The sequence below is a fragment of the Rhipicephalus microplus genome, chromosome 1 (genome assembly GCF_043290135.1).
Source record: "Rhipicephalus microplus isolate Deutch F79 chromosome 1, USDA_Rmic, whole genome shotgun sequence".
Lineage (NCBI taxonomy): Eukaryota > Metazoa > Arthropoda > Arachnida > Ixodida > Ixodidae > Rhipicephalus > Rhipicephalus microplus.
In genome coordinates, this window is record NC_134700.1 from 136,718,397 (window position 1) to 136,740,648 (window position 22,252).

At 42.3% G+C, this 22,252-nt stretch overlaps 1 protein-coding gene across 1 annotated transcript in view; it reads left to right on the top strand.

Moving 5' to 3' along the window:
• The window catches only part of LOC119177849 (diuretic hormone receptor-like), a 112,020-nt gene that overhangs the window by 65,731 nt on the left and 24,037 nt on the right, over nucleotides 1-22,252 (top strand). The window contains exon 2 of the mRNA XM_075887405.1: nucleotides 21,868-22,136. Coding sequence (XP_075743520.1) covers nucleotides 21,914-22,136 — 223 coding nt within the window. The 5' untranslated portion in view covers nucleotides 21,868-21,913. The remainder of the gene's footprint in view (nucleotides 1-21,867; nucleotides 22,137-22,252) is intronic.

The following is a 22,252-nucleotide window of genomic DNA, read 5'->3' on the forward strand; positions in this document are numbered from 1 at the left end:
TCAGAACAACTGTTCTCATTGATACTTTTCTGGGCACTCGGATTCATTTTTTGTGCTTTTTTCTACTATACGTAAATAAAAAACCCTTGTGACCTTCTCCGAGCGAGTGGTGTGTGTATAGCGAACGAACACTAGGCGCAGACACAAGGTATATCATCAATGACGGTATTTAGTACATAGTCAAGTCATATGGCATTACATAGCGCCAGCTCTTGGGTTGTTGTCGTGACGTCGTCGCATGATAGTTTCATGGTAAAAAGTGAGTCGATCACGGAAGCCAAACACTGCAACACCTCGTGATTTGACTTGGGAAGAGAGCACAGTATTCTGCCGTATGCATCAGGGTTTAGCATTCACCGACGCCTGTTCATTGAAGCTTGAGTGGGATGAAACTAGTGAGTGCAATGACCGCATCGTCGTTGAAAGTGTTTGCACCTGTTGGGTTGCGCCCGACTTACCTAAACGGGAGGTTTCAACTCCTTATTGCTGTAATTGCCCCAGACGGAAGTGATTTCACTGCGGAGAAGAAAATATAACTATGTGGCTGCCTATCTCAGTTCTGAATGAAGCAAAAATGCTATTGGCTTTTCTCAAGCATTCTGGACTGATTCACCGTGTGCGCTATCAAACGCGGAACTGTTACACTGGCTAAAACAGAAACCTCCCTCTCCTCCTGTAGAACTTTCCTTCTCCTTTCCTAGTGCAGTGTAGTCTACCGGACTGAGCCCTGGTTTATTTTTCTACCTCTCTTCTTATGCTCCCTCTGTTTTGTGGTGTGCATAAAAAATCAGGGACTGGCGAAGAGGAGTAGCGATTCAATCCATTGTGAACGTCAAAAAACAATTTAATGACTAACTCCCACAATGCTGCTCGTTATGTCTTGCAATAATTCAGGGCCCAGATGTTATAGCTTAACGCATTACATGGTGTACAAAAGGCTTTTTGCTTTCAAGTGATATACAGGCTGTGATAAGTAGCTCATTGTTTTCTTTTCGATTATAATCTCGGCTCCTGTATGAATGGTAGCCCAGTGTTGTTAGTTCTACTTGCGTGGTAGTGTCGTCGCAAAAATTAATGCTTGCAAAATTATTGGAGTGACACCATCACGTATTCTTAAGAACCATCTTGTTTATCAAGACGCGAAGTCTGGGCCTTTCAGAATAAAAAAAAGAAAGCAGTGATTTTAAGTTATTTTCCTTTAGGAGCTTCTTTTATAATTTAATTATTCTCTTTGCAATATTTACAAGAAGTGTTACCACCCTAATATTGTGTTTACACATATCTCATTAAAAAGCCCGCTTTTTGCACAAGTATTGCTCAAAAGAAGAAAATACAGCAGGCTGAGGCTCCGCAAAGTCTTTGGTATACTTTTTGGGAACGCTACGTCACTTCTACTTGCGCTATGGCTTGTTGCTGACAATAACGAAATGCTGGTGGTTTATGCGTCAATATAACATGATTACTACGAGGTCAGTCACAGTAGGTGACTCTGGAATAATTTCAACCCCTGGGGTTCTTGAACCCGTATACCTAATGTTATGTACACTGCTTTTGCATTTGACCCATGTCGAAAGCCCGTCGCCAAAGCCGGCAATCGAGTTCGCGGGGTCGAACTAAAAAAAGAGACAGAGAGTTTACAAGCTAAGTTACCAGAGTATGGGTGACTTGCTTTTGGTCTTCTTTGTTAATTCACTACCTATAACGTCAATGTATAAAATTATAGGCAAAAACTGTTACAGTAATCTCAAATACGGGAGTCTGCTTTGTAGATAGGTTTTAAACTCTAAGTGGTGGCTAAGACTTGAGAAAACTAATAATAATGAATGAACAGAGAAACCTTATTAAGAATTTTGTGAAACACAATTATCGCTTGCAGAATACCTCGTCCAAATGTTTTTTTTTTCTTCTAATAAACATCAACGCATGTTAGCTTCTTTCGAACTCAATACCACGAAGGCAGTGCCTTGCCACGGCCAGAATAGAAAATGGAAAGAATACTCCAAAAGTGATAGACAATACAGATATCACTGCGTCCGTAGTTTCAATGCGTAATACGTTCGTTTCCTTGAAAAGACCTCTTCGTTCAGAAAATTGCCATTGATGAATAAAATTATGATACTGGTCGTCCAAGGCACACAAGTTGCGCCTTGCCACCCTGTTTCATTCACTTTTCACGCATGCGATAGTTTATTCTTTGCTTTTCTGCCATCTTTCTCAATCTACAGGACTGAACAAGAAGGTCGCAATTCTTCTTGTTGTCGTCGTATTGCATTTATCCTCCTAAACCTACCAAATAATGCAGAACAGAGATTATCACTGGTAATACATTTAACGACAGCAAAACTTGTATTCAACAGGGCACCGAATTTATAATGCGTTCTACTTTTTCTCCAGAGCGCAATTTCGAATTCCCCCCCCCCCCGTCTTGTTCTCCTATGTTAAGTAATGGTGTAATTTTCTTGGTTTCTACGTTTCTTCTCTTTCCTTATTTCTCTCTGCCCGCAAACGGCCCTAAAACTTACCCAAAATACAACCACTACAAAACTTGAAGACCAGAGCCTACATAACACTTTACTCAGCCCTGTGCTGTTCAACCTTACGTTAATTGCTCTCACTGAGCATCTGCCAAGCACGGTCAGGCTATCAATGTACGCAGATGACATCTGCATTTGGGCATCGGCTGTAACACGCCTGCAGTTACGAGGAAGAATTCAAAAAGCTGCCACTGAAACATTACACTACCTTTGAAATCGAGGCTTGGAAATTTCTTCCGAGAAATGCGCCCTCGTAGCTTTTACACGAAAGCCTATGGATAAGTACACTATAAACATCAATGGTCAAACTGTGCCATACGTTCGATCGCACAAGTTTTTGGGCGTCATAATTGACAGGAATCTATCATGGAGCGATCACGTTTCGTACATGAAGAAACGGTTAATGGACATCTGTAATATACTGCAGTTCTTTGCAGGGAAGACTTGGAGAATGTCTCCCATTACAATGCTACAGCTGTACAGAGTACTTTTTCTCGGTTTCCTGCGGTACAGTTTACCGGCATTGACCAATGCAAGCAAAACAAGCCTTCGAACCCTACAGAGTGTTCAATCCCAGGCACTCCGGATTTGCCTCGGCTTGCCTAGTAGTGCGTCAACAATGGCTACTATAGCTATCGCCGGTGACCACCTCATCACGACACATATCGACGTTGAGGCACTCCGGACACATATAAGGCATATTGCTCGGACACCCTGCCACCACCTAGCCTCTTTACCATCAGACAGACCACGTTCGTCCTTTTGCCAAACGGTCACCACATACCGTGATTTTTTGCCAACATGTTTCACACCCGCCGCCAGGCCTTTGACTCCTTCCTGGTGTCTGACTCAGGCTAATATCAGGCTAACTATACCTGGCATCAAGAAAAAAGCAGATATGTTGTCACCTGCGCTTAGACAGCTTGCTCTGCTCTTGTTATACGAGACGTATCAAGGCTGTGTACACGTATACACCGACGGCTCTGTTTTACAGAAGAGTTCAACGGCATCATTTTTTATACCGATAAAAGACACGACAAGAAAATTCAAGACCTCCCACCTTACGACATCAACGGCAGCAGAGCTCACAGCTCTTCGTGCCGCATTCCAATTTATAAGCAATCAACAGCCACAAAAATGGACAATTTTCAGTGACTCAAAGGCGGCGCTGCAATCCCTTCTATCCCCTTTACGCCACGGCCCGTACGAACAGCTGGTATTTGAGATTGCAGAAAAGACTCACCAATTCATTGAGGAAGGACATGAAATAGCCTTTCAATGGCTGCCAAGTCATTGTGGAATCATTGGCAATGAACGGGCCGATAGAGCTGCGCGTTCTGCCCATACTGAAAGCGATGAAATATCAATTCCGCTTTCCAGAACTGACGCTGCACGGAAACTCCGCCTGTTTGCTCGCAAGCGCACCACGTCACAATGGAATGAGTCACATTTTTTCCATGCACGGTTAGGTACTTTAGACCCAACTCTCAGTATTCGAATTCCCCCGGAATTACGCCGACGAGACGCTACTATGCTGTGCACATTATGGTTGGGCGTCGCATTTACCAATGCGTACGCGTTCCGAATAGGAATGACTGACACTGCTGCATGCAACCATTGTGGCAGTGATGAAACAACTTGGCACATTCTGTGTGAATGCCCACAATACTGCTCGCAGAGACAGTCACTCTGCAATACACTAGATGAACTGGACAATCAGCCTCTTTCAAAAGAAAGACTCCTGCGCTGCCGACAGGACTTTATGTCGCAGAAGAAGGCTGTGAAGGTGCTCATGCGCTTCTTGCGTTCAACCGGCCTGTCCAAACGACTGTGATCGGAACTCCCTGAATGTGTGCGCATGTGTTTTTTTTATTTTATATCTCTCTATAGCTATCCTCTTTCCGACCCTTTTCCCCACCCCCGTACAGGGTAGCAAACCAGTTCGTCTAGGTTAACCTCCCTGTCTCTTCCTTTTAATTATTTCTCTCTCTTGAAAAGCACCCAACGTCAGCTTTGCTGGCATATCGAAAAAGGCTCAAGTCAACAGAGCAAAACAAAGACTACAAAAGCTAGGGTACCGCCTAAGACCGCAATATTACGGAGAACAGAGACTTCTTCTACATCACATACATGATGGCTTCTACCATTCCACGACACACGAGTCGTAAATGTCATAAGGGCAGACGAGAGGCCAGACCAAGAATTTTTCAAAGGTAGTTTGGACACCATCAAAACATCTAATACAGACACGAATGCAAAATAGCCAAACACAAATGCACAGTAGTAGCGACAAATCGATCCAGTACAGTCACAGAAACTCTATGAACTGACTCAGTTAGCACGGCAGAGCCAGCCGCTGTAGCGCGGGCCTTACGAGATGCCGAATACAAGACCCAAGATTCCATATCTTGGGTCTTAGCTTGGTCTCACTGTCAGCATGCAGTCAATACCTGACCAGATTTGAATAAAATGTTACTGCTAAAATTTTGAGAACACACACTGAACATCATCATGTTGTCATTTGATGTCAAGTGCGCGCTCGGCAAGGAAGTAATGATAGCAGACGGTATAGCTCGCGGAATTCCCAACCAAGTACCTTTAGCGACTCGAAGAACCTCCAGTCACCCAGTGCAAAATCGAGGAGAGGCAAAAAAAAGAAATACTAAAATTCAGCCCACCACGTCCCAAATTCAATATCGCGCTGGCTAGGAACTGACGCTGCATAGTTACAAATCAACACGTAGACCAATCTATTATTCCTCAACGAAATCCACCAAACGCAGTACTCGGACACATGTCCGCGATGTTGGGAGCGGCCACCTCTCATCAACTCATCGTGGATGTGTAAACATAGGCCACTCGAAATGATTCAATTTTTAAACGAGAAACTTACTTGAGAGGCAGCGGGAGGCCTGGCTTGCAAGCAAGGATCAAGAGGTCCAAGTTGCTTTGCTCGATCAGGCACAGCTACCCGCACATGCCAGTGAGGCGCTGGACAAGGAGATCCACGCTGGACAAAGAGATACTTCTACTACTAGTAGTAGTAGTAGTAGAAGTAATAGGAGTGGTACTGCTACTACTACTATACTATTAGATTATGTAACACCGCACTTTAGATCCGGCTGTTGACCTTTCGCGCCTCTAAGAAATCGATCTCAAATAATTCAGTTGCTCAATGTTCGAGAGTAAAATACTATTAAGTCAAAATAATGAAAAGCCGCTATATCCAGAAAATGGCTATGTTACAACTGATGAAGAAGTGCCCCTTGTGCACGGGCATTGCGGAACGCGATTTCGCACCCCCTTGTGCGTTCGCCGAGGATAATGCACAAAAAAGCTGTCGTGGGAAGCAGGAATGATTTCGCTAGCGCCATATTGAGTCAACGCCCTTGTTTGTTGCTGCAGTAACGTCGGTCCGTAATAAACGGGACTGGATGTTATATGAGCGTGTGCGATCAAGCAATTCCCAAAGAAGACGTGGTGATGTCTGCGTGGTAACAAAAAACTAGTTTGTCGTTTTATTAAAATCTGGCGTGGTACTGATTGTATTCGGTTTTATCGAATTCTCGATAATTGAATTCCCGAAGAGCTAAAAAAAATTATATGTTTATTTTTTATAATAAATGAGAACCGTTCAAAAACTATAATTTTGTCACTGTTGAACAAAAAGAAAAAAATTTAATTATTTTTTTTTCCTTATGCATGACGAAACACCACTCTGGTTGGTAAACTGAACCAGACAATGACGGGTTTAAACTGCGCTGTTGGTAGTCTGCATGCTTTTATTTCTCCTATTTTAGCCGGAAAAACTAATAAACAAATAGTACCAAACCCTTAGTGCCTGTACCACGCAGCGTAAAGATAGTCTTGATGATGCATTTTAAGTGCGAACGCACTTTATAAGCAACCCTGATTCCGCTGTCCACGGTGCGCCTCCTCCTCTCCCATAGCAACGGCACGAGGAGCGGAAAGAAGCGTCTGTAGCAACGGTGCAGCGACGTCACACACCACGTGACTGCGCGCCCTCCACCCTCCGATTCATGGCTGCGCGCGCCCGCGCAGCCACAACTTGCTCGAGGTCGGCAAGTCGTTATAGGTATGGATCCAAAGCAGGCATCAACCTCGACTGCGATACCTCCAACAACGTGTACAACGCAATCGAATGCGAGCATTGCACGCGTCGTTGAAGATGTCGCGCCGGTTGAAGACAAGGCAGCGCGGCGAAGGGCCCGTGATGCCGAGCGCAAGTGGGCGAAGCGGGCCGCGGACATAAACATCAGTATAGTGCGCATTAGACATAAACATCGGTATAGTGCGCATTCACTCTCACATATACGCGTAAACTTACCAAGATTTATTGAGAGGTTTTATTGGTTTCTGGGAATCGCAATGTGATCCCACGGGGGAGTTTACTTTAACTCACTGGCAAATGCCAACGGATTTTAACTTTACTCCCCCTCATAGCATCACCCCGTGCATTCGCACTTAACCATATTCACCCTTGGTGAAATGCTTGGGAGTTTTTTAGCAACACTTTCAAAGCTTACGAGCTACTTGTTTCACGCTTCAGCGTAGTTAGAAGGCCAAGGATCATTTAGGAACAGCTGGAATAAGACTCTACTTTGGCCCATTCAGCGAACGCTTGTGTTATGCGTGTGTTTAAAAAATGAGACAAATATGAAAAAAGAAAATTTTTTGTGTGTTTTGATTTATCCGATGCATTTATTTGCACACTCAGTACTTTCGTCAAAATTTTTTACCCATATTAGCCCACAAAAATTTTTATTCGCTTCAAAGTTCGCTTTATTCAAGCATGATGAGAGCAGTTTGAAAATGGTCGCACAAAAATTAATATAGGATATTTTATATGTAATTCTTCGAAAGAGATCACGAAGAGAACCTTATCGACATTTTTCTTTTTTGCATTCGAATAAATTCATTTTTGCGTTGTTCATACTGTTGCTCGAGATGTCTACAATGCTGTGCGTAGCAGCATTGTTGGAATCACCAGTGGTGTCGCCATGAGCGGGGACTGGAGAAGTGAACACTAGCAACAGTGTTGTACACGACGGATGCCGCCACCGCACAAGGCGCGAGCATAAGGAGCTTGTCGAGTAAGCTCCTAAAATGTAATTTCTGTTTCTAGAAAGCCACTTCATCTTTTGCTCCTCAACTTTTTATGTCTCTGTGAATTCTGTGATTGCTCACAGAAATCTGTACAATACCAACTCTGGTGCTTAGGCAAGAACGACGTCCAGCTGCTAAATTTCGTCCAAGATTTCTAGGCGAATCTCTCTTTTCCGTAATGGTACCCGCGTGTAACTGCATGCTTCATATTTATCCAAACTCAACGACATCGGTCAATAGCCCTAGAGAACTTCAGTAAAACAATAGAGGAAAACTTTGTGCTTGTGTCCGCGAGTGCGGCAGGTTATAGCGCTGCAGCTGGAACTATAATGATGGCACTTCTCAGAATTGCCTAAACTTCCTTCTGTTTGAATTCTGTGGCTTTTAGACTTGTAAAAGTGGTAACAAATGAGGTAGAAGTAAGACATATTGTAATAATTACGATGTGTACAAGAACCCTTTGCATCCGAAGGTGCAGAAAAAGTACACCACTCTCAAATTTGCATTAAAGTTACTAGAGTTTCAATGTTGCACTTTCTGCTTAGTTCTAATAAGCATCAATTTTCACAGGCGAAGAAAGAAACACAAATACTTTGTTTACGTACAATACGCCCAGATTAAGGAGTTGTTGAACTCTATTGTTGTCTTACGAGCGTAAAGTAGCCAATGTACGATATCGGTGTTATACCGCACGACCTAGTTAGGCTAGACAATGCGAGACAGAGCTGTTGGAGGTTATTGATTGGTGATGCAAGGAATATTCAAGTTGGGAATAGTTCGATGTACATGCGAAGTGCACTGAAAAAAGCATAGGAGTTCCAGTGTAAGAAAATTATCATGGTAGTCCAGAGGGCCCAATAGCAGGCGGAACGCCACCATGTTCCTGCCCTGACTCGGGCGTCACGTATACAGTAGTGGCTGCTGGGATTTCTCTCGTGGACACCCTGGTGGCTTAAACTCCTCAGGACAGTTTGAAGTTGTTGACTGACTGGTAGCTTCGCAGTGGGTATGCCAAACATGAGACGAGAGCGCAGAGCAGGACGTTCTTCTTTCTTTCTTTCTTTCTTCCTTTCTTTCTTTCTTTCCTTCTTTCTTTTTTTTCTTTTTTCTTCATTTTTTCTTTCTTTCTTTTTTATTTATTTCTTTCGTTCGTTCTTTCTTTTTTCTTGCTTTCTTTCTTTCTTTTTCTTTCTTTTTTATTTATTTCTTTCGTTTGTTCTTTCTTTTTTCTTGCTTTCTTTCTTCTTTCTTTCTTTCTTTTTCTTTTTTTATTTATTTCTTTTCGTTTGTCTCTCTCTCTCTCTTTCCTTCTTACTTTCTTTTATCTGTCCTCCATCATTCGTTCAATTTTTCCCTTCTTTTTTGTTCTTTTTTCTTTCTTTTCCTGTGCAGGATGCAGAAAAACTATGAACCAGCGCTGCATCTTTCCTACATCTTTTGTTACGTATGATAATGTGCAGTACCCCATAAACTTTCCAGGTGCATTGAACGGATCTTGTAGCCACCTGCAGCAACTTGTCGCAAAATGATCAGCTTGATGCTTTTAGGCTTATGAATATAAATCAGCTCGCGAGTTCACGATGAATTGCACCTTTATCCAAAGTAAAATCCAGTAAAACACAACACAATAAACAAAGTCGCAAGGGCATTCGACGCCACGAGCACGAAGACTAGGCAAATCCATGAATCCCGCTGTTCCTGAACAATCGGCACGCCAGGGTCTCCTCTAGTAAATATAGTAGGCAACTTTATGTTCGCGAACCAGAGATCTTACGTCATTCTGCAAGGCGACCATCCCATCTACTCGAGTGGTAACACGTGATGTAGATGTGAGTTATACATCTAAGATATTGCTCAAGTGGAGGACTAGTTGCCACACTATGCTCCGTTTTGGCATGCGCTAGTATTGAGCTTCTTCTTTTATTGTGCTATTGAAAACGTGAATTGATTCCGCACAGCGGACAGAAAGTGAAACAAAAAGAACACGTGAAAGGACAAGAGCTATGCTGGGCGTTTCAGACAGAAGACGGGCGTGTTTCTGCGGCGCAAGTATAATAACGGAGCCTGTACCGTGACGGTTCATATTTATTCTGTTTCTTATGCATGGAGCTGTCGAAACTAAGCCTTATACACTGGAGATAGAATTGGTAACAGGAGACCATGAGGACGACTGAATGCGCCTGTCGTGCACAAGCCATCTCAGCTGCTCACCACGAAAGCAAGAGAAGTGCATAAAGAGAAAACAAGAGTAACCAGAAACCTTCAATAGTGACGTCAGATGCAAGCGTTTTTCGAAACCGCGCAAGCGATTTGGTCGATTCAGGAGGGCACCCGGGAACGGCTGTTATACGCCTCACATTTTTTGTTCAGCTTACGTAGCTCGCGCTCTTATGGGGCTATGTTGAATGCCGATTCTTTTACTCATCGATTCTTATTCGTACCACGTGGCACGAGTCAAGCTATTGAGAATGTGGAGATGCGTAAGCGCCAGATTGTTCACACCACCATGTCTTTAGCAAAGAGCATACGCTCCTCGTTAGGCTTAGCTTTTGTTTCCTGGGCTATAAAAGCCGCATACATGCCCACCAGCGCTTCGTACGTAGGTTCAAATGTACTCCATCCTACTCCTTATCCCAGCTTGCAGGAGGCATGAAAATGTCTTATTATAATTGTGAAAATTCTACTCAGCCTATTTTTTTTTATTTGGTACAGGTATGAAATTCGGTCTTCCATATGACTCCGTTCTTAACCCGACTGTCCCTTTTGCAAATTGCTGTATCGTGCTCACACTAAAATTCTCCTATGTCGATAACTGAACGAGTTTCCAAGTGTACTGGAGAAGCACGCTCCCAACGCTTAATTGTGGTTGCAAATTGGCGACGGCCATTCATCACTCATCTATTGTCTTGCGCTCTTTCGCAACGTCGTCTTTCGAGCAGAGATCATTCAAATTCGCGGCATATCCATAAAAATCTACAACTCAAAGGGGACAAAGGTGACCTTTAGAGTAGGGACAGCTATTGTTTGCGGCCTCCTAAAAGGGCTTCGCATACGCTCCCTTTGGGTCACGCAAGAGTTATACTGGTTTGAGATTACGGTTTCGCGTTCACTGTGCTTGCCGAGCTGCGGCGTTTCAGAAAAGGCGAGTGCAGATGAATAACAATCAAAAACTAGTGCAGCAATTGCCTACGGCACTGCTTGTCTTTGAAACTACTGGTCCAATTTTCAGCGGTGATCAATCCATCGTCTACTAGTTCTATGTTACCAGCTGAGGCCACGCTAGCACGTAGCAGTGTTCACTTGCACCGTGCATAAAATTGATTAAACAAATATGTAAGAGAGAATTCGAAGTTTTAGAAGGTATGCTATAGTATGAACGTAACAAGCAACCACCGAACAAGAGTAGTTAATTTTGTGTTGCAGAGCGCATAGCTGTTGCCTAAGTGGCTGATATCACCCGCCTTTAAACGGGGAAAGCAAGATTGTTCGTTCTAGGAACCCCTGCTCGCTGTCTCGAGGAAGCAGCCAAACCTGCAGTCCAAGTAAATAATATGATCAATAAGTAACGGTATAGGTAAGAGAAGAAGAGCCATTATGCTTCTAGAAACTAACTGAAAAAAAAAAGAGAGAGTTTTAGTAGAAAAACGGAGAGACAAGTCAGCCATCGAAAACAAAAGACGAAAAAGAATTGTACGTGCGATGGATATAATGGTTCTGAGGAAAATTACACTGTATGGACACAAGATTTTGTATTTTATCAAGAGAAGAACTGCAGCGTCACAAGAGGCCAGTCATGCGGTGCTTCAACATTCTACAACTTCGCTGACTAAGGAAGTTTGTTTTGTTTTGCTTTGTTTTTCCGTGCGCTCCACTGACTTCTAGAAAGAAATATTAAGTGGAAAGACATGACGGTTAGATTTACTGTATATGCTACCTTTAGGTATAGCATATAGAGTAACTCTACTGCTGTTCTTCGTTCAGCGCCAGATTTCTGCATAACGACAGCGCCAGGCTTCAGCGAACTCTCTCATACGTCGCAGACGTTAAATAAAGGCTGGCGCTTGAGCTCCAGAGGATGTCATTATCTCTTGGCACAACCGACCGTTGCTGCACCTACGTCTGAGTTCAACTTGAGGGCATTAAAAAACGGGCCATATAAACGTACGAAGTGACAGCGTTCCTTCGATGTCAACTTTCCCCTTAAAACATTCTAAGCACTTATGCGCAACGAAGGTACTTCATTTCAGGACGCTGCCCCCTAATTACATCCTCCATCAATCGCGGAATAACCATGTAGAAAGTACGCATTATTTATAGCACGCGTGCTCATTCCGAACGTAAAAATGCGTAATTTCATTTCCGGGTGTGTTAACATGCGGGTCTGAAAAACGCATTATCACAAGTACTCTTCAGAACACTTTGAATTGTCGGAACTGGCCGTAACGTCACCCGTGTAGGTGTCCTCAGAGCTATTGCGCGTGAGCGTCGGGACGTGTGTGTCTGTGCTGGTGTGTGAGCGTTAAAAAAATACCCATCTGGAGTTTTGCGTCACAAAATCGGGCTATGATTTGAGGGGCACCGTAGCAGAGGGCTGCTGAAATTTCGACCTGCAGGTGCTCATTAACGTGCAGTGAGGTCGAGGACTACTGGCGCCTGTACCGTTTCACTTCCACTGAAAAAAACCGCTAGAGCCGAGATCCTCCCGCTGACTTTCAGGTGAGCAGCCCAGCACCGCAACCGCTACATCGCTGTGCGAAGAAGAGAGAAGTATATAGAAATATCGCGCGAGTGAGTGTGTGTTTGTGTGCGGGGGGAGGCGGTGCAGACGGGTAGAAAAGTGTCACTTGGCTGCAATCAACTCATTAGGCAACTCCACTAACTTTACCTAACTACGAAAGCGCACAAAACGAGGGAATATAAACATGAGTATGCTAGAAGTGGTGAAAAATTATTGAACAGATAATCTCCCTGTACCCAAGTAGCTTATAGCTGCTAACCGTAGCGGTAGCTTTGCATTAAGGATGGCAATTTGTGAACTCTATGAAATGAAGTGCCGCGACGACGTCGAGACCTGTACTAAGAAGCTGGAGGCATGATTTCACGCATGAATGCCCCACCTCCACAACTCGGGAGACCATATCGTGATACAGATGCAACCGCTCGCTGTAGAAATGATTAAATAATAGATTATACGCTTTGGGTAGGCAACAATAAGGGCACAGTTCCTGCTGTGTACAACTTTTTATCTTTGCATTGATCAGCAAACGTCAATATCTTGAAAGCAACTTCTCTTCATGATCCTGCTTAAATATGACATCGCCACAAAATATGTAGTAGTTAAATAAAGCAAAATGAGTGAACATTGTTTTTTTAATACGTGAGGCGTGGTCATCACTTGTCAGGAAATGAGGAAGGAAGAAACGAATGCAAGCAAAAAGCGTAAAAAAAGTAAGAGTGGGCAGGCTTTGATGTTCATTAGTCTAGAGAAACTGTTTGCTAACTTACAGGGGGTATAGAAATAGGTTTATATAAAAGTTAGAGGGAGAGAAAGAAAAAGAAGGAGCCCGCGAATACACGCAGAACGCCACACTCCTCACGATCATATAATGGTCATCAGTATAGAGCCACTGGTGCAAGTCTGTTCACTTCAAGCATTGCAGCAATGACTTTGTACCCTTCATTCTCGATAGCCTCTCAGGACAATATTTCGAATTGTTTGCCCTTTATCAGTGTGTGGTCTATGTGCTCTAAAGGAACCATGAGTGACCGTTTCTACTCATGTACCGAGCACAGTTGCAGAAGCTTTGGGATGTCTCCTCGCTAACGTAGGCAGTTTTCACAAAGAGGGTGGTACGTCGTTACCGTGAGAAGGAGAAATGACTTCGTAAAGACCACTTTCATTCATAAACTCCAGTGCGCTGTGGCTTTTTTTAGGTAGCCAAAATTAGGTGCCTGAAGCGTGTTTGCGTGGTGATAATTGGTTCTGTAGTCTGCTTGCCGTATGCCAACAGGAGAGTGTTAGTTTTTGTAAAACCACTCAATGTTAGCTAGTAAAATCTGTTCCTGACAGGCGTATGGATTTGAGTCTGTCGTCTTGAAAGCATGATTGAGCAGCATTGTTAGCACATTCATTTACTTGCCAGTCACTAAAATGTCATATGGTGTCATTTTTTGATTGATGTATGGAGGAAACACCTCATTTTAAGAACTGATTGCTCGTATGCTCCGAGGCGTAGCTCTGATAACAAACATTGCTGGGTGGCCTGGAAATCACTGAGTAATTATCATCATTGAGGCTATACTTTATTGACCACCCAATGTGCAATGCGAAGAGTGGTAATTTCTGAATTTGTCATTCTTCTTGAGTGGTCTGTCTTGAAACTGAGGTTCAAGATTTCACTGAGACAACCACTGTATCAGAAGTACTGCGAAGGATTGTCGATCTGTCAATATAAACTTGTGCTGGATCAGCATGCCTCTCGCGCAATAGAAGAAATAGCTGTTTGAGGAGTCATGAATATATATAAACGTTTTCCCAGTCCCTTTGCACTGAGTGGCACATCTGGTGGAATGAAGCACAAATGAGTAAATGAAATGAATAAGACGTTTGCACAACATACCTTTTTTATGTTTGTGTGAGAGTAGATGTATTGTTTAACATAAGCCTGTGAAATATTGAAGGCATAGAAGTCATTGTTTTATACTTTATAGGTGTGGTAGTAATGATCACTAAAAGAGAAACTACTCAAATGGAAACAACATAAATAGAAACTCAGCTGACAAAGAATGAATTCGCTCCTGTGGAGCACTGAACCCACGACTTAAACATACGTTTTCAATGCTCTGCAAATAGAGCTGCGGCAATATTTGATTCTACGTTCATGCTATTGCGTATTTGGGCACATCAAAGCGTGGGCAGCTTACTTTTTTTATTGGAAGACGCCTGCAGTAGTTTTCTTCTTTTGCACAAGATGACTAAAGGAGCAATAAAAATGATAAGTAATAGCCGACTTCTTTAGTCACGTTTGTGCTCTCCTCATCTCCTCTGGGATATCCACCATAAGTCATCTATACTATACATACCCTGCAGATGTACAGCACGTCACACTGCACGTACTTGACGGATGAGACTCTTTCCGCAAACTCTGCATGGATCACTAAAGATCAGCGCTTTCGAGGCAAAAACAGGCCTACTTTCAGCTCCACCCGTATGACACATTCATGCCTGACAGTGTAGTGGCGACCACAAACGTTGGCAGGAAAGTACTTCGGAAAAGTATAGTCGCCACCTTGAATTGATTTGTTTTCATATAAAGAGTACTGGTTAGAGCATCAATATTAATACTTTACTGATAATTTTGAATATATATATATATATATATATATATATATATATATATATATATATATATATATATATATATATATATATATATATATATATATATACTAAATGAAGTTGCAGCAGATAGCACATTTGAAAAGGGAACTGCCTTTACTAGCGCTTCGGCCGCGGCACGGCCTTCGTCAGAGTAAGTATGATACAATTCAGCCACTTTCATTGGCTCACGTGGTGAACTATTGGTGCAGCAGCTAGGACAATCAAAGTAATCTGTCAGAAAGCTTGTGTTAACATCACTGACGTCAGACGGGTGCATGAATACACAAGTTTCAAATTTCCTTGCGCATCAACTTGTGGGACAAAGTGTGGTTGGCAGGACATGTGAAGGCGCTCTAAAGTAAAGAAAGCACGGATGACTGATATACATAATAATGTACAATAAAAGATTTTACGAATCTACGAAGCCGTGTCGTTATAGTGCAAAACGGGTGAGCATTCCTACGTTTTCATTGATACCTGCACGAATGGTGTTAAATTTTTTGATCAAGAAGGACTCCCTCACTTCTCTTTCGTGATTTGTCTTGAAAACGGACTGAATAATAGTGGCCTTAATTATGTCGAAACCGTGGCCAGGCGTACTGACGTGCTTCGACAGTGGCAGATTGGGGAGGCTTACGGCGTGTGCACGGTGATTATTAAAAGAAATTCTGAAGCTTGTCTCTGTGTGACCTATGTATTCCACTTTGCATGTTGAACACTCGAGAAGATAGACAACGTTGGTACTATCACATGTGTAGTCCCCATTTATTTTTAATGAAAAGCTGGATGAGTTACTTGAAACTGTTTTATATGTCATCATGTGCGCGCACACTTTGCAACGTGACTTCTTGCAGGGATGACAGCCTTTATAACGTGAACACGTGGTTTTAGATGAGGTTAGTAAATCACGAAGGCTCCGCAATCGTCGGTAGACCACGCGCGGTTGTTCCGTAAAGATTCTTTTGAGCCGCTCGCTCTGTAATGAAATATTGAATTATTTCTTTAAAATGTGATTGACATTTGGAGCAGAGGCCGCATGTGTCAAAATTAGATTAGTCCGCGAACTATCTTTGGGTGTTTTGTTAGTACTCAGCAGATCTGAATGGTCGAGCTCTTCTGCACGTTTGATGGCGTCTGTGATTATACTGGACGGATAGTTCTGTTTTTCGAGCGCGCTCCGAAGTTGTTCGCAGTGAGTGAGTGAGTGAGTGAGTGAAACAACTTTATTCGGTCCACAATAGACGCGAGTAAACTCAGCGTCACCTGGCTAGGCCCACTCGGGGACCATCAGATTAAACCTGACGGCCCTCGCGCGGGCCCTCTGGACGGCCAGGATTTGAGAGGTCTGGTCCTGGGCCTTAATGAGTGGCTTCATTTCCTCTTGGGTGAAAGGGGGACCGGCAGAGGCGCAGCCCCACAGTACATGCTCGAAGTCCGCATAACCACCACACAGGGGGCAGTCCGGGCTTGGAAACCGTTCAGGGTACATTGTGTGCAGTGCCGCAGGGCTCGGGTAAGTGTTTGTTTGTAGCAGTCGGAGAGTAACAGCTTGGGCCTTGCATCGCGAGGAGTGTGGTAGAGGCAGCAGTTGTTCGCAGTGGCGGGAAAATTCGCTGCTATCAGAGCATAATCTTTTAAAACGAACTGCTTGGCTGTAGGGAATAGTAGTTTTATTGTGCTTCACGTGACTACTACTAAAGTGAGATATTGCTGCCGATCCGTGGGTTTCCTGTAAAGATTAGTTATCAGCTTTCTGTTACGTGAAGGGACCATGACATCAAAGAAGCTTATGCTCACAGGTAAATACGAGTACAAAAAAAAAATTGCCGGATGAGCATTGTTAAGATCTGCTATGAAGGAAAGAAGTTGCGATTCACTATGGTGCCAGATTAGGAAAATGTCGTCGATAAACCGCTTATAGTAAAATGGCTTATATTCACAGTTTGCAAGAAATTTGTTTTCAAGGAGCCCCATTAATATGTTTGCGTTGTTTGGTCCGATTCTTGTGCCCATAGATGTACCGCTATCTTCAACATAATGTGTCCCATCAAATTCGAAATTATTAAGTTCAAGAATGAGCTTAAGCAACATAGCTAACGTAGATGCGGAAACTGGTTTGTCGGCGTCGCAATCGTGGTACGCGCAGATAACTGCCTCTATGCCATCTGAGTGAGGGATATTAGTGTATAGTGACGTGACATCTAACGTAACGAGAAACAAATTTTGAGGAACCTGTAGGTAAAGATTATCTGTTAGAAGGTGATTCGTATCTTTAATGCAAGAAGAAAAGTTGGACGGAATGTTGTTAATGAGGCTATCCACATAACGGGAAAGGTTCTTAGTCACTGTTCCAGTTCCAGGAATTATTGGTCTACCGAGATTATCTTTGTTATGAATTTTGGAACGAAGGTAAAACCTTCCAGCTACTGGGCTCAACGGTATTAAAGGTTTTAGAGTGCTGCAGCTCATTACTTTATCATTAAAGAGCGCAGTCAGACTATCATGGACAATAGCTTTGAACTCGTTTGTTGGGTCGTGATCTTGCCGCTTGTATTGTGTTGCAGCACTGAGCTGCCTGTGTCCTTCACTGATAGAGATGCCCCTGTCCATTGCAACAATGGCACCTCCTTTATCTGCAGGTTTTATATATATGTCATTACTACAAGCGAGGGATTCAATTGCTTGTTGCTCTCTGTCAGTAAGGTTGCGGGGCAAAGGTGTACGTTCTTTATATGCCAGCGTGACATCGCGTTGTACAGCTCTGATATATAGGCCCAGACTTTTGTCTCGTTGGGAGGGAGGTGTTCAATGCTTGTAAGATGGCCTCGCAAGTACATGCCTTCTTTGGCATGAATACATATTGTGGTAATGTATGCCTGTTTAAAAACAGTACTTGGCTTTCAAGCCTCATGAAAATATGTAACGTGATGTATTTCAACAGGTCACTTCGTAGAACGTTTAGTAATGGTGTCAATGTCGAGGTTGTTAGTGTGGTAGTTCGTCAGCGAATATTGGCGCTGTTCATAAGCGAAAACTAGACGCAACGAAATCAACAATAACAATCTGAAAGTAAAACGATACCTACCTCTGAAATCTGAAATTGGGCTTGTCTTATTGATAAAAACTAAACTCATACCTCCTGCGTGGCAAGGATGTATTTCAACACAAAATTCCATCTGTGTCTGGACACCGCTTCCTGAAAAATAACAAATAATGCCTTTGTAGAGGAATAAGCCTAGTTGACGAGTGTAATGATTCGTGGCGAACCGTAGAATTGAAATAGGCGTCAAATCATGTGAATTACACAACGTGTGGTTGGTTGAAATCGGCCTACTAATCACAACGATAGCAGCTGCGCAAGTGTACTGTGGCACGTACTCGACAAGTAGTGGGTGGATCGCGTAATTTTCAAGGGCAAAAATTATGGTGTAGCGGCAACTTCAAAAGCGTAATTGCAGTGGGAATGCTATAATAGCTTGGAACGCTCCAATTTACGGACACGTACGTTCCTTTCCTTGCGCTACAGCTGGACGTTATGAGCAAGGGGTCTTATTACATTATGGCATTATACTCTTGAAGGCTAATCTCCAGAGCCCTCTATGTTTTCAAATACGAAGCATTTCTTAGCGAACATCGGCGAGTTCGAGCGTATCTATCTATCTATCTATCTATCTATCTATCTATCTATCTATCTATCTATCTATCTCTCTATCTATCTATCTATCAATCAATCAATCAATCAAAGCCGCCTACGGCTTTTAGCTCTCCTGACCGTTTTAATATTTTGTATCAACACTAAAATTGATATCACATATCAAAACTGTATAGCAGGCATACTTCACTTATCATATCATAAAAATCGTCCTATTTATGTGGTAAATGTCATGATTTAAATGTCATGGTCTTGCTGCACTTGCGCTGGTTTTGTTAATATGACATATGACAAAACTGGTATAGTATGACATGATCGCATGGCGAACACAAATGACAGACTCTAAATGGGAAATCATGACACGCATGTCATGATTTCTCATTAGCAAATTTATTTTAAGAGTGCAGTTTCTTGTTGCGAGAGTAAATGTTTTACACCATCTTTGGTTTGCATGTGAAAAAATGTTGAGTGTGCAAGGTGTTTGATACTGAATAATATACGATTTATTTTCTGCCAAGTACCCCTAAAACAATTCATCAAAAATGCTTCATGTTTTTATTTTTTTCATTGCTCTAATAAATAAACCTTGTATGAATGTTGGAATAAACAATAATTACTCTACAAAAAATACGTCTCAGCAAGGATCTTATGAGACACTTCAACTTTTTTTCATATAAAAAAAACATTCACAAGTTCAGGAAAAATTCTATTTTTTACCCACGTTGAGAAGCAATTTTCATCTCTTCGTGCTCAAATTCAAAGATGGTATTTCAATCGTAAACTCAGAAAGAGTTCTATTTAGGTGACAAGCTTCAAAATTTCAATAGAGTAAAACAATTTTCAAAGTTCTTTCAATGATGGCAACACGGAACTTAAATAAGGAAGCTAGATCACGTCCGAATAGGATGTTAGCCGTCAATGGCAAACTTTAAAAAGTATTTTCTTTCTTAAAACAAATAAATGTAATGATAACGTTTTTCATGTGAGAAGAACTGTTAATTTGCTATAGAGTAAGATAGAAAGCTGCTTTTTAGTGGGAGCACAACGTGGTGCAAATAGCGTCACAATGTGGAGAAACTGACAATTTTGTGATTTCTTTCCGTAAAACTCAGTAATTTAAGGGGGCTGAAAATATCTTTCCTCAAAATGTATCTTCCATAGACTATGTACGCATGATTCAAATAATTATTCAAGGCAGAATAATGCAGTGGGAAAATTGTAAAATTGAACATCTTGGGTAAATACGGGGGGGCGCATATGGTAGTAAACTTGCACTAATATTATTCAGCGTCAAAAACTTTTTCGAGGTGCCTATGTATTAGTATGTAAACCAGATTTCGTGTAGAAACAGAAAAATAGACTTTCAGAAAGCCTTCCTCGCAGACAAACCCAGATGGCGTTCCGGGAAATTCAAAAGAGACACATGGTCAATTTTTGTTTCTCTCTGTAATATGCTAGCAATTCCCAATTCCCAATGCAGTGAATCTCCGTGTGTTTTTTTTTTTTGCACATTAGAGATGTTCACCAGAATGGCTAGGACGTTGAGCTTCCAATCATCCAAATATATTATACTGCTTTTTTGGGCACTATAAGGATTCTTTTACAGTTTCCATTGGTGAATTCTCTTTTGTATGTTGGTCAGTAGCAATATTATCGGTGGGAACGTAAGCTGACAAAACAGGAATATTGCGGTAAAACACCATAAGCTGCGGAAAATGTAAGTTACTGCTTTCTAAATATAACACAAAAAGCGAAAGACCCGAGGGGCAAACGAAACAACACATGCGTTCATTGAAAACTGAAAGTTTATTTCCCAGAACCAAGCATCAAATGACAGTCATCGGTGGCGTTGTCAAGCGACGACAATAATTATCTGGATACAACGGGTGGGTATGTGCCACAGGTGTGTGATAGTTAATATCTGCACAGGTACGGCGAGAACAGAGATGAATGTTTTTAACTTGATAGCGGTAAGAAAAAACTGAGATCAGCTGCCTTGGTGTGACAAATGCAAAAAAAAGCCATGGTCACAGCAGGACTAAAACTTTGCATTCTGCGTAGCAGTCTTTTAAGACAGAGCCAGGCCACTTTTTAGGGCTGATTAAAAAACAAAACACTTATGCAGAGATTGTTTAGCTTAAACTTAAACGGTAGATGCAGTTAGTGTTATTTCATTTTTTAGACATTACACGTGGACTGCCTTAATACAGGCGTTACGCCGGGATAAGATCTATTGTACACCCAAGTGCCATCTACTGAAGTTGTATTTACTACTAGCCGGGGCTACCAACCTCGCAAGCACAAGCACGATATATCTGCTGAACCGCTTCTGGTATTCCTAAAACTCATGTTGCTGTTGGCATGCTTATGCGAATTTAAGCAACTGGTTATATACAACACATGCGACTGTTCAACAAATATTGTTATGTACATCATTTGTAATTATCTTTAGCATCATTTGATAACGTTTTACTAAATCAAAAATTATAAAACACAGTCACCTTGACCCAGCATGCTTCGAATAACATCGGTTCCTGTAGGACGTGAGACTCGTCAATTTTTTTTCTCTTTACAGTTGTTGATTGGGGCAATTTTTTATGTCTTTTTGCTAAGTAAACTATCAGTGGTATTTCGTGCGTGTTTCATCAGCCAGCTGTGTGCTGTCTCATAAAACATACCATATCTCTGAAAAATGCAAGGTTGTAAACATTCGAAGAAAATTCCTTCCAGTAGGTAGCGTTTCATCAAACAATTTTTTTCGGTTTGGATACACAAACAGCAATAAACGTCTTCGTGAAGCCTATAATGCTGTTTGCGACTACCCGAATGCTTTAACCAATTATATCGGTGTTTCAGTGCAGACTTTGATGCGGGTTCGGACCTGATATACTGTGCTAAGTTTCGCTTGTCGAAAATCGCAAATAACTTCTGTTGAATCTCACAAGATAGTGTAAGGGTTAAAGAGGAAATCTGACAACCTTTAGTATTTAGGACAATACCACAGAAAAGTCTACATTATTTCTTGGAGAAAAATCTTCGTAGTTCCTTCAAGTTGGTGCCCATTCGGGGAATATGTTCGGGATCAATGCATTACCGGTGTGGTGACTCCATAAGCACCATTTGAAGCTTGTTTGTGCTCCTAACCTGACAGTGCTCGTTTCTATCCAACCCAGGTGCTTCCTACCAGTAGCAGCCAGTGACGAAGTCTTCAAGTGAAAAATGGAAAGCGAGGACGCAAACGCTCGTGGCTCTTCGTGGAGCAATAGCGAACACAGCGCGGCTCTGGAATCTCTGGTTGCCGCCATCGAGAATTTCACAATCGAGCACCCCGGTGCAGAACACCCAGATGCGCCGTTCGACGAGAGCTACTTGGCCAACTTATCTCTCGCTCAGATTCGCTGTTACATCGCAGCGCTCAACGAGTCACGAGCCTATTTTCTAGGTTCGTCATCGCCTGCTCTTTGCTTTATCGAAGTTTTACTGAGAAAGAAGCAGGAGAGATGTCTCGCTGCACGTTGTCTATGTTTCTGTGTAATTTTAGCTATAATTTAGAATTGA